General features: G+C 39.1%; 1 protein-coding gene across 10 annotated transcripts in view; it reads right to left on the bottom strand.

The window, feature by feature from the left end:
• Window positions 1-13,362, bottom strand: part of PER2 (period circadian regulator 2) — a 46,890-nt gene continuing 33,528 nt past the window's right edge. For all 10 annotated transcript variants that reach the window (XM_038145915.1, XM_038145920.1, XM_038145918.1 and 7 more), the window contains 10 exons: window positions 12,377-12,473; window positions 11,701-11,857; window positions 11,491-11,618; window positions 9,837-10,010; window positions 9,322-9,582; window positions 7,723-8,570; window positions 5,806-5,992; window positions 5,116-5,308; window positions 3,401-3,551; window positions 1-2,464 (listed from right to left, as the gene is read on the bottom strand). In XM_038145915.1, coding sequence (XP_038001843.1) covers window positions 2,315-2,464; window positions 3,401-3,551; window positions 5,116-5,308; window positions 5,806-5,992; window positions 7,723-8,570; window positions 9,322-9,582; window positions 9,837-10,010; window positions 11,491-11,618; window positions 11,701-11,857; window positions 12,377-12,473 — 2,346 coding nt within the window. In that variant the 3' untranslated portion in view covers window positions 1-2,314. The remainder of the gene's footprint in view (window positions 2,465-3,400; window positions 3,552-5,115; window positions 5,309-5,805; window positions 5,993-7,722; window positions 8,571-9,321; window positions 9,583-9,836; window positions 10,011-11,490; window positions 11,619-11,700; window positions 11,858-12,376; window positions 12,474-13,362) is intronic.

Below are 13,362 nucleotides of genomic sequence, written 5' to 3'. Positions count from 1 at the left end.
TAAAAATATATCTGTTTTATTTACCAGTTTTCTAAAAAGCAAAGTCATAAAAATTAGTCACAAGTGGCAAAACCAAAATATATTGCACAGTGTACAGAAAACATTGTTGACATGTTGACAAAGTGTCATCACAAATAAATCATCTTACAACAGTTTGGAAAAATTACAGCTTCAGAATCTTATCTATAAATGGAGGCATGTAGATTTAAAGTTACAGGAAAATATTTTAATACCACCCTGTAAATGCAAACACTTTAAGGATGCAAGATTAAGTCCATAAGTAAGCACATCCACAAAATGCTCTAAATATACTTTTCTCTTCCTTTCACTAAGTTATGGTTACAAGATGGTCATTGAAAAAAATAATAACAGAAATGAGGACAAATAAAAAAAGACGGGGGAAAAAAAGCATGCTAAAGCAAAGAAGTTCAAAGTGGTTGTTGAGAAGTCTTTGAAAATTATTTGTATAATGATGATGCACTCCTTTTATATAAAGCTTTGATTTTTCCCAAACCCTGGTCCATGTTTGTGTCTCCATGTAAAAATGAAATATATTTAGTATGTTGGTATAGCTGCACTGTTCCATTTATGATTAAAATATTTAATACATCGGACGTGAACACCAACACTGGAAATTTCTCATTCACTTTGTATTTACAAATATTTACGTTTGACCTTGCTGAACTGTTAAAGACAGGCATCAGATCTTGCTGGGCAGTGCCTCACACTACATTTAAAATACTTATTCATTCTTTAAAATTGTGATTCTGCTTGTTTCACAAGCTGACACTCTTTGCTACCAGCAGAACCTGTCTCCAGTGCAAATTTTCCAATTAATAACTAATTACTTGAAACAAATTATTTCTTCTGCTAAGCAAATACCAGTCACTTTTGCATGTTTTTGGTGCCAGATCTAACTTCACATCCTCCCTGTACAGAAAGAGAGATATTTGTATAGAATGAAAATAACCTTACATTTCAGTGGATAGAAACATTATCCTACTAAAAAAGGAAATGCTTCCCATGAAAAATATTTTAAGACAAACACATCGAAGTTAATTGAATTAACTTTCGTCGTTTTCCACCCCAAGACTTACAGCTGACATCTGGCAATACAGCAACTAAACTGCTGTAAAGGACTGCATTAGTCCTTTAACTAAGCAGCACACTGACAGCTGTTCTCTCAAGTTCTCCTCCCACACCCGACAGACATGGACAGCACAGGAACATAAAGCACACACATTCAAGTCAATACAATCCCAGAGGCATTAAAATGAAATCTTCGACAGCAAAGGATTCCAGCCACGCTAAATTTGAGATTAGGTAAATCAGTCAGTCAACACTATTCTCAAAATCACTTCTTTTTGGTAAGAACTATCTTCAAATGACAAGACACATCTAATTCTCTCCTGCCACATACAAATTTGATGTTTGTTTAGCCACACTGGAAAAACTGATGGCCAACCTCCTGACAGAACAAGTCAGCAATAAAGGTTAAAGTTACCCCAAGGTCTGTCTAACAGCCACTGGAGCATGGCCAGTCATCCTCTGTGGTCTTAAGTTTTTTAAAATCTTTAAGCACAAGGATTTCTTGAGTAAAAATTTCTCAGAAATTATGCTTCAAGGTAATAAACAGTTCATAGTTTTGCATTGTCCATTTACATAAAAGGCTACAAAGTTGTCTGCAGTCCTCTGTACTTACACATCAACATGAACTTTAACACCAGACCATCTTATAAAATCAGCTCAACATTCCTCTCAGACAAAAGAAGTTCCTACATTCAAAACTAGAAGAGACAAACAAAGAAGATGGGATCAACTGGTATGAGAAGGGCAAGTGTGAATTGATTTCCTTGAAGGTTATTTCTTCTACTGTGCTGGACCACTTCAAATATTAAGAACAATGCTAAAGAGCCACTAAGCAGAACTGCTCAACAATTTATAACGCTGAACCACCACCCAAAGGAGATTTGAAGAACCGTATGTACGTGAGGAGATTTTCAGCACTTCTTAACCCACTCTACAAAAAACAGTAGGCATCAATGAAAGTTTCTGTAGTTTATAAAGAAATACTTGAGGCATGTAAGTGCAAAACGAGTCTTTTAAAGAAAAGCTATACCATCTTCAACAATGTCCTTACTGGGAAGAGATTGCCACCATTTAAAAAGAGATTCGTTCACAAATGACTCTTCTAGAGCAAGAAAAACACATTTGCTTTTATGAACTGCATTCATCCAGCTGGATAAAAGATGAAAACCTTTGTGGATCTTTCACTGTCGTTTTGAAGCAATTTTCAAAACAACAGGCTCAAAGGCTATGTTTGTTCTTCACTGACTTGATTCAGGGAAACCAAGTTGTTTTCTCCACTATCTTCAATCATTTCATTAAGGTCCATTTCATGGATTTCTTCATCATATGATGTATAAAAATTGCTCTGTATATTGTCCTCACAAAAAATACATTCCTAAAAAGAAAAAAAGAATAGAAGCACTCATAAATAAAATTTAAAAAAGCTTTTCCAAGCACCAGTCCACCTGCATGCAATCCTTGATTCCAAGAGAACCTTTCTACCTGTGCTGTAGCTACCAGATATATTTCACTCCACAGCTTTTCCACACACCATGATTTTATAAAGTGCAATAAATCAATGCAAGTACTTGAGAACACTGCTGGAAGCAGCTGTGCCACAGATCACAAGGTGGGTGCTTGTAGGATCAGTGCTGCAGTGACCTTAACACCATGATTAGGATTCCACTGCAATTCCTGCACACTGACTTTTGAAACACCCATGTGCAAACAGAGCCTCTCTGTTTGACAGCATTTGTGCAAAAAAAGGCCACAAATGATAGAAAGCTTAGGGAATAGAAAATGCAATCAGGTATTTGTGTGTGAATAAGTAAAATACACAGACAACAAATAAAATTGTACGGATGCTTTGTTCTGTTGGGTTTGGTTTTTTTTTTCCCTTTCAAGCTATTAAACTGCTTAGAGGAATCATAATCCTGCTTGAGAGGGCTGATAGATAAAAGGATCAGTATAGTGCCATTCATTCTGTACTCTGGAAACAATGGGCATCCATTTCTGCACATAAAGTAGAGATTTTTATGTAGGGAAGTTTCTGCTGTGTTGCTGAAGCATTTCAAACAGACACAGAAATTCAAAAAGAGGAAGGAAATTTCTTTTACTGTGTTCACCAGTACTTTAATTTCCTCCATTGGAAAGGAGATTTATGCTAAATTAAATCAAGCTAGAAACCACTGCATGGAAGTTTGAGTTTCTTTTTTTTCCTACGCATAATTGACCAAGCTTTCATAGCAACAGGAAAGGAAGAGTCTAACATAGGCAGCTAATAATTTAAGCACTATTATACATGCAAAAGTAATTAACCCACTAAACTTACAGAATTAGCAACAGTTTTTGGCAGTCCACCTTGCTGGATCCATGGATGAACTTCAATAAGCTCTCTTTTTTGTTCTTCTGTAAATTTTGGCTGTAGTTTCTGCATTTGCTTTAATTTCTGCTTATCTTCCTTTAAAACTGTTTCCAAATCCCTAAAATAAAATGCATTTAGAAATGGAGCTTCATCAGTTTCTGGGCTTCATGCCTACGTGAGGTTACACAGTCAAATACTAACATTTTTAAAGACTATTTTTGTTCCAGAACGTTATGCTTAGAAATCTTATATTGGAAGAAAATGAAATGTGATTACTCCAGCTGCTCTCTGCATTTGCAGACATCTCTGCTGGCTCACTGTCTTTTCAGATCCCATCAGTGAGAACAGTTTTCTTAGAGCAATTCAGGCAGCACCACAGTGAAACCAGCAAAGCTCCAGTTTCCCTCTGCTGCTGCTGCAGTCCCAGCCCCCTTCAGTGGGAGGACAGCCCAAAGCAGAACTGTTAAAAGTTCACAGCAGATAAAGCAGGAGTAGTGAGATGTGTTTAAAAAGGTCACCAAGAATGAACTAAACTTTAGAAAACAGCTCTATTTCAGCAGCCAAAATTCTCTCTCCCTCCAAATGCCCTACCTCTATTCAGGAACCTGCAAATACCCATCCCACAGCAGTATTTACCAGCTGTATCCCTCTATAAAAGACAACAATAGAAAGCAAGCTCCAATAAACCCAAAATCATTTCTTTTCTTTACAGGATACCTAAGAACAGGTTGGATTTACACTTCACTTCTTGGGCACCACACTCTGACAATGAGCTTCACTCTTCTTACCAAAATATCCTGTTCTTTGGCAGGCTTTACTGCTTTTATGGGCTACTGGAATTCCCACCTGTGGCTGTCAACAGTTCAGACTATGAAAACTGAGAAATGTCAAAGTGTTTTTAAAACTAGGAAAAAACCCCACTGAAGTTCTTACAATGTATTCTTTACTTTCCCCATCATGCCTGTGCTTCTGTGTTTTGAAAGCTTGTTTACCTTCCCTTTCAAAGGCTTGTCTTTACTGAAACCTCCACTTCTCACAACACCATACTGCTCCCAAGAAATATAAACAAGTAGGTTCAAAAAAATAATCCAGACTTGTCACCCCTTCTTCCCCTGTATCTTCTCTTTGCTACTGAACTAGTGAGTTTTTGGTTTTTTAAAATAAGTTTATTTTATGAGAAGCCTCATCATTTTTACCTTCTACTTCCTTGTCCTAATTTATGGAGCAGAATGAACACATGGAAGTTAACAACTCAGAAAAAAACTCCACAAGTCCAAGAGCAGCATTGCACTGGATGTGGCATCTCAAGGACAAGGGCCAAGGACTGGAGATCTTCCAGGCCAGACCATGCCTAGATCTGAGCACATTCACCAGGGATTTCTGAGCAAGCAGCAACAAATCACTAACTATGGAACAGCTTCCAGAAGTTACACACAGTTCATTTCAACCCAGGAAATTGACCTAAAAATACAGCTAAACATAATTAAACAATTTCTCCTTCTTGAGAAGTTCTTGTGTAGTGTACAAAACATATAAAGGAAGCAAGGATTTTTCTTGGCACTGAGCTAAACATTAAAACCAGTTTATTCCTGCGGAGACAGAGATTCCTATACATCCCTCCCCCTGAACATGCTGCTGCCCCTAAACACGGGATGTGTGAGGGGCTGTGCCAGTGGGATTACCGGGAGGGGATCTGGTAAGTCATCATCACTGTGTCATCGGTGTTGGCCATCAGCAGCCAGATGGGATCCTGAAGCACATACTTGATGAAGTGCTCACTTTCCTCCATTTCTGTCTTCATTTTGGTTTTATGGTGATTCTCTGAGGAATCAATGCTGCCAAAGTATTTGCTGGTGTGACTAGTTTCACTGCTACCTGCAAACAGAGATTTAACATTTCATTAGAAATCGTGCAATACATGGATTATCTGAATGGTTTTGACTGTAGAGAAGATTGAAGAGAACTGAATGTACAAATACAACCACTATTCTTTTTTTTAAACAGAGGGTCTTGAGTAATTGCATTAATCTTCTAAAAACTCCAATTCTTAGGTAAAGTCTCCATTAATTTTCAACAGAATAATTAGCTCACTTTAATTTAAAAGTTTTAAATGAACATGAAGGAGTATGGTCTTTTTATTATTCCTTTATACCTGCATAATATCTTAATGCCTGTTTTACACACACTTAGAAGAGGTTCTCTTCTGTAAATCAAGCACAATAGAAAAACATTTACGTAATGCAGTAAGAAAGAAATCAAGGATAAACTACGCAACAAGGAGTAAAGATAAAGCTTTTCACTTGCTGCTCATGGTGTTTGCAATGCCTCAACCTGTTCTGCAATGCCAGGAGGGCTCTGGCTGCCTGAGTTACCTGTTCTGCTCCCTGACATGCCACAGCCATTGGACCCAGAGCCCAGGGACTCAGCAGCTGCAGACACACCACTCCCTGAAGAGGCTGAGCCAGTGCCTGAACACGCATCCTCTTGCAGTAAGATGTCAAGCAGGACACTGGACATGGAGAGTTCATCACTGTTTTGAGCATCCATCGGAGATTCAGCCTAGTGGTAAGGAGAAAAAATAAAATTAAAAAACCCAAACAACAAAAATCAAAGCTATTTATTACTAAATGTAATAGCTATGTTACTTTAAATTAGTAAATTCTCAGAAATTATGCTTCAAGGTAATAAACAGTTCATAGTTTTGCAGTGTCCATTTAAAGAAAAGGTTACAAAGTTGTCAGCGCTTCTCTATACTTACACATCAACATGCACTTTAACCCAAGACCATCTTCCAAAGTTAGCTCAACATTTCTCTTAGAAAAAAAATTCCTACATTCAAAACTAGAGAAGACAAAGAGGATGGGATCAACTGGTATGAGAAGGGCACAGGAGATGGGCCTTATTTATTAATGCATTTATTACTAAATGTAATAGCTGTATTACTAGTCACGTTAATGATTAGTAACATATCAATTTCTCTTCTTATTCTAATGTTTACATGATTATTCAAAGACAGTCACCAATAACAAATGCCAAGGAATAATGAATGACTGACAGGCAGACAGGGGGTCCTTCAGTAAGACCAACTGAATTTCTCTTCAAAAAATTAATAATATAGTTTCATAAGAAAGTAAGAAACTTGCTTCCTGTTCACTTTTGGCAGCACCTACTGTCCTGGACAAGCCAGATTTTACCCAAACCACTCACAACACACTAGCAATTGCTCCTACTATAATCTACCTTAAAGGATTTGCAGCAACATCCCTCACTGCTCCAGCTCCTTGAGATGAGAAGGAAGAACAGCATTGAGGAGTAATAAAATGTTCCCAGGTGCTTCCCAGGCAAGATCACTTAGTTGTATATTTTTAAGGGAAGGAGCATTAACTACACTCATTTTTAACTGAATCAAAACTTGACTGCAAATCAGTTTCAAGATTCAGTATTAGCAATTAAGGCTGACAGAACTTAGCAAAACATGTAATAATGGAAAGAACTGACTTTACCCTGAACACATTCCTGAATAATGGAAGGAGGCAGCCAAAAAATGTAGGATGCTGCTCCATCCCATCAGCATTTATAACGATACTCTATGGTGCCTTTAGAAAGCACAAATAATAGCTTACATATTTCTACCATGGAAACCTTTACAGATATATTACTCCAGCTCAATTTATTTATTAGACCGATTTATCAAACTGAAATGAGCCAGGAAATAAAAAAACCCTGAAGTAACCAAATAGATCAGCATAGTTTTAGTGCAACAAACAAAACAAAAATGAAGTTACGGTCTGCAAGAAGTGATGAATTCTTCATTTACTTTGGTTGTTTGTTTGTAAACACAGATGTGGTTTTAATTTAAATCAGCTTCTTTCAGACCACTTGCAGATTGTTTTTCCCATGCACACAAAGTCACTTGCACAAAACTTTTTGTTAAAAATAAAAGTGCCCACATTATTTTAGTTTATTTCAGTGGTTTTCAATGGGCTTATCCATATTCTTATTTTCTTCAATGAAATGGAACAGAACTCTTTCAGGGTATATTTCCAAGCTTCCTAGTGTGACTTTAGAAGAATGATGAGGTAGATTTAATTTTTAAAGGTAGAAGCTATTCTAATGTTTGGACTTCACGTTTTGTCCAGTTTGCTGAAGTCTGAATTTACCAACTACAATTGTGAGTCCAGCTCCAGGCATTATATAACTTCTGTCTGTTGTTAACAAGTTGTCCTGGAAGAGAAAGGACTGGAAATGATGCAGCAGAGCTGGGAGAAGGGGGCGTGAGCTAGACTTACAGGTAAGGATTCCTTCCCACTGCCGTTGTCTGCTGTCCTGATGTTGCCCATGGCTCCCTCCTCAGCCAGAGCTCCGTGCAACCCCGCAGCAGCTCCGCTCTCTGCAGTTTTTGTGGTTTCTTCCAGCTGGAGGAGGTTCAGAGGAGAGCTGCACCTGGACTGGAAGAGCGGAGGCGAAGCCTGCTCCTGAGGAGCCGGAGACTGCGGGGTGCAGGAACGGGAGGGGTCGTTGCGGGGCTCGGCCACCGGAGCCCTCTCAGTCTCTGCTGGGGGGTGGTACTGGAATGGCTGTGCCGGGAAAAACGCCTGCTGTGGGAAGGGGCTGGCTGCGGCGAAGGGGGGCTGAGGTGGGAACACTGTCTGTGACGAGAAGGTGGGATGGGCGGGGAAGTTGGGCTGGCTGGGGTAAAGCGTTTGAGGTAAGTTATTGTTCATCTCCGGGTACACGTAGTTGGGGAGCACAAGAGCCACCACAGGGGTCATGAAGGGTGCAGAGAACTGGGATGGCCCCACAGGGCAAGTGTTGGCAGAGTCTGGCAAGTGATTGAAACCAGAGAGTGAAGTTTCAGGAGCTGGTGGCACCGTCCCTGCTGCCGGGAAAACAGGAAGGGAATACGCAGGCATGACAGTGGGGAAGGACACTGCTGAGTAGCTGGCTTGGGACGTCTCTGATGGTGACCAGGCTGTGGCGTTTAAACCTTGGAGGGGGAACCGGTGGGGGAATTTAGCTCCAGAAGTTGTGCTGTCTGAGGATTCCTGCGGTTTAATGCGCTTCGATTTCCTGTTCTTTCCACTTTTCTTCCAAGGCTGATCCATTCCAGAAGTGGCGTTTCTTTGTCCACGGCCACCTGCAAAAGGAAAAGTTGTAAGAAAGGTTGTAAGAATAGAGTTATACAGGACCTGTATAGCTATTTAAATTTAAGAACTGAGATAAAAATCTGAAAAAAATGCTTAGCAGTGTCTGACTTCTGTTCCAAGTCAAGTCACTACTGAAATGAGAACAAAGACTGATCATATCAAGCGCTTCTGGAAATGCCATCCAGAGCTCCTAGGCCTAATAAACAAAACCATCTCACTACTACTGCTAGTCTCTGCCATTTCCATCCTGCTGATCACATTATTACCTTCAAGGCAACCAGGCAATTATCATATTGTCTCACCAATTACACAACAGTGGAATGGGGAAAACTGGAAAACAAAGGAGCTGAAAGCAAAACAAAACCACAAATCTGAACAAAAGACAGATGGCAAGACAGAAGGAAGAGAAAAGCAAGGGAATACAAGCACAGATACAGTAAAGCAAACATTCTGAAGAAGGTTTTTTGTCCCTTGAGAGTAGATGCATGACAGTAATAGTATAGAGAACAGATAAAAATCAAAATATTAGTTACTAAAATGTCCATAGTGACACTAAAAGCAATATTCCACTTTAATCTTTTAGCAAGATTTGTCGGAAAATTTTTCTGTGGGTTTTGAAAATAGCATGCAAATGTCACAGTTCACATTGGCCCCACAAAACCACTAAAAATAGAAATGCCCTCCCAACAGGATTTACTTTCTGTATAAATACAAGTTTTATGGTGAAAACTACTGCCATACCACGTTCAGCAGGCCGTCCTTTTGGTTTATCTTGTAAGTAGTAATTGCAGTGTGATTGAAAAATATTAAATCTCTTTATTTCTTTGAATTTGTTCAAGAAGCTCTGCTCCTCCTTTTGCGTATGCACTGCAAGCACCTCCTTTGTAAGTCCCAGTTTCTTAAATGGCTCCTTCTCTTGATTTATGTGTGCAGAGCTGGATGGAGGGGCAAGAAGTTGGCCATCTATGACTTCTGCTCCACTTGGACCATCTTCTATCATTTCTACAGGAACACAAGGCAAAAACACTCAAGATGAAGCAAAGAAAACCCTGTACATCCGTTTTTAAGGTATTACAATTCTGTAAGCATTTTGCTGCAAGTTTAAGATTACACATTCCATCCCTATTTATTCCATTTCCTAAGACCACCTTGGCTGGAAGAAAATGTAAGTCATGAGCAGACATCAGCTGTTCACATGTTTGAAATCTGAACTTGCTAGCACTTGCCATCTTGAAGAATATTAGCAAAAACCCTACCTAATTCAGGTTGTGTTTTTTTGTCTCCAACATGAACAATGGTGCTACTGTAGCTGCACTGACTGGTGAGAGACACAACACTTTCAGGCTTGCCAGGTAAAGCCAAAGATGTCAAGTGAGCACCAACCACTGGGGGACCACTCGATTTACCAGATGCCTTCAACACAGCAGGATCTGTTAAAAGAAATAAAATTGCAGCTTGCTGCACATAAACAAGAGCAAATTCAAGTTACATACTGCTAGGGCTGCAAAACAGTAAAGGCCAAAGTGTGCTTGACAAGACAAAAAAAGTGAACTTTTTACTTTATACATTCCAGGAACAGAATGACTGTGGAGCAACAAATGCAATCCTCTAAGCCCATATACAGCCAAACCAAACCTTTTCAATAGGGATATTTTCCTCTTTTTCGGTCTTCACTCTTCTCTCATGGCACAATTTTGGAAGATATTTTCTAGCCTCTTCCAGCCCCCAGCTCCCACAGTGTTGTACACTGATTTCTTTCATTAGCTGGTTACTGTAAGAGCTTTGTTTTGAGCATCCAGCTATTTAAAAATCTCTCCCTGAAAGCTACACACAGTAATCCAGCAGAGGTCAGAGCAGTGCCTCACAAAACAGCATTGAAACACTCCTGCTCTCATAGGAATACTTCCATAACACATACCTAAGATCTAAAGTTTGCCTTTTTCCTGACTGGTGACTTCATCTGTCTCAGTCATCAGTGCAGCAAAAAGCTGGTGACCCACATCATCTCCTGCCAACCAGAACCACAGAGACTCCAAATTACAGCATTTCAATCCCTGCTGTAGGACTCTTTGTTCCTGGTCTACTGATACCTTCTAATTTGATTCTAAAAGCTGCATTAGAACTTCTTTTTGAAGCTCATCAAATAGCCAAGATCATTCCCACAACCAATTTTTGAGAAACTCCACTGGGCACTCTCCCTTCAGCCTCATATAATGACAAGGCAGAATGAGCAAATCTCTCATTTGCAAGCAGTTCTTTACCAGTTTCACAGTCCTTGGACTAACCAGTTACAAATCTTCATTTAGCTCCCCATCCAGACAAGGGACTATGTCAAATGCTACATCTAAGGCCTAAAAAAATAACTCAATGTTTCTGTCTGCAGCAGACTTTTTAGACAGCTTGCCTCAGTAATCCCCAGCTTCTTGTCTTCATGGATGAACACTGGGTTCTAACATCTCACAAGACACAGAACAGTCCAACGCTGCATTTTACCTCCTCTTGTTCCTTTTTTTAAAGCAGAAAAGTAATATGCATGTTTTTGTTGCAATTAATTAGCTGCTAGGTTCTTCAGCTGATTTTTCTTACAGGTCCCTAACTGTGAAACAAACTTCCTACATCTGAAAGTGATTCAAGTCCTGAACCTCAAAATCCTACTGTATTTTGCACACTACAAATTAGTTTATTGCAGCTACAATCCAGATATGTACATGCATATGATATGCATCAACTGCTCAGTATTTTAAGTGTAAAGAAGATATTAATGATAAAAGTTAAATCATCAACATCAAACACTGAGAAAGAAGCTATGAGGTCATGCCTAAGATACACTTGTCATTATTCTGCAAAGAAGTAGCATCCAACTGCCTGCCAGCAAAACTCAGCTATGAAACAGCTGTGATGTAGAGTTACCTCCCAAAGGCTGGATAGAATTATCAGCTGCTTTTTGTTCATGAACTCCAGAACTCAGTGATGCAACACTTGTTGAAGGCTCACATTTTCTTTTTGCTGTCCCAGGCACATTACAACTCTCCAAGTACCTAAAATACAAAGATTTAGCAATGTTAGACATACTAGTCCTGTGTCCAGAGGTCAAGAGTAATTTACTCACAGGTTGCTCACCTGATGACACTGTCCAAACAGCTGATCTGCTGATAGGAATACACAGGTTGTTCTTTCCAAGCCAGCTCTTCAGTAGTCACATTTTTTGGAGCAACTGTTCCTGCAGTATCCTTTCCCCCTACACCTTTCACCTGACCACCAGCAGTATTCTGTTTCTCTGTGGAAAGACATCCTGCCATTATGCAATTAAGACATTAAATCCTTACAAATGTCCCTAAAAGCAACAGTAGCAAAGATTTTTGATTTCTACACGTTTAGCATGTCACAAATTAACCACTGTAATACAACAATAAATGAATATTATGTAAACATTTTCCTGTCCTTATGAGTGCTTGGAGTTATAAAGTTTGGATCCAAAGGAAATAGACACTATGGCTGTAAGAGAATACATCTCATTAGGGTTGAAACACACTCAGGATGAGGACAACTCCAGTGCCCACTTAAATTATTTCAAGAGAGCACCTTTAGGCCATGCCTTAACTGTGATACACCACTATTGATTCAATACAGCCAAACACAGCATTTTCCTGGGCACAGTAGAGAGACACAGGACAATAAAAACTGAATTGATAAAAGGCTGTCTTTATGCATTGAATAGAGCTCAACTAGAAAAAAGTCCTGCTGCCATATTATCCAAGGCACCAGCACAAGAGACTAGGAGCTGCTCGTGTCTTACCTGCCAAAGACTCTTTCTTGTAGTCCAGTTTTGCTTTACTGTCAGTGAAAATATGCTGTCCTTTATTCTTGACCTTACGGGCATATTGACAAACCTCCTGAAAGCAGTTTGGGAAGAACAGTTATTTCAAAATTTTGACATAAAACTTTATGCACAGTGATTCCTCAGTAGACTAAATCTAACCTCAGTAAATCTCTATCTTGCAATTACTTTGATCACAGGAGAAATATGTATTTATACAATTTTACTGTGCAGCTGCAGACATTTGGAATTGGAAAGAGAAGAAATTTAAAGTATGTTTCCTGTAGACAATTACTCTGTGTTTCTTTGAATCTGTTTGAATAACTTGGATAGGAAAATATAAAATATCCATTACAAAGATGACTTCAGGAAAAAACCAAACCTATTACTTGGTAACAAAACTAGAAGTCTAACCAAGCACTGACAGGATTTTACAGAACTGGACTGTAACAGCCTTCACTATCTGTGGAAATAGTGAAGGAATGCCAGGCCTCTATTTCCCTGTTAAATAAGAAATCCTGAGACTTCATCTGCTTACTCCACCAGTGTTTAAGAACTGAAAGCCACGAAAGTGACCACCTTGGCAAGAGCAGGAGTCTGCAAAGTCTGATCATAGAAGCACAAATCAGATTTGGGAGAATTAGCCTACAAGCAATACCACTAATCAAGGAAAATTTTTGGCTTTCAGAATTAAACACAAAGTAAAGTTCTAAGCACAAACTAGAAAATTGTTTTATTCCATTCAATTTATTTCATACCATATAAATGCTGTATTTTTGCAACAGTAAAAGTGATCAGGGTCAAGCTATCCCTTGGTTATGCAGGCATTACTGCATTTAATCTTCTTACTTTCATTTGAGAAAACAGTAATTACAGACTTTCCCTTCCCAAAAGAAACTGCTTTCACATATCTGGCTGGTTTTCCAAGAAGCACAGCATATAACATGTAACAGACATTAGATTAG

The sequence above is a fragment of the Motacilla alba genome, chromosome 9 (genome assembly GCF_015832195.1).
Source record: "Motacilla alba alba isolate MOTALB_02 chromosome 9, Motacilla_alba_V1.0_pri, whole genome shotgun sequence".
Classification (NCBI taxonomy): domain Eukaryota; kingdom Metazoa; phylum Chordata; class Aves; order Passeriformes; family Motacillidae; genus Motacilla; species Motacilla alba.
Note: the sequence above shows the minus strand (reverse complement) of the source record. Positions and strands in the feature narration are given on the sequence as shown.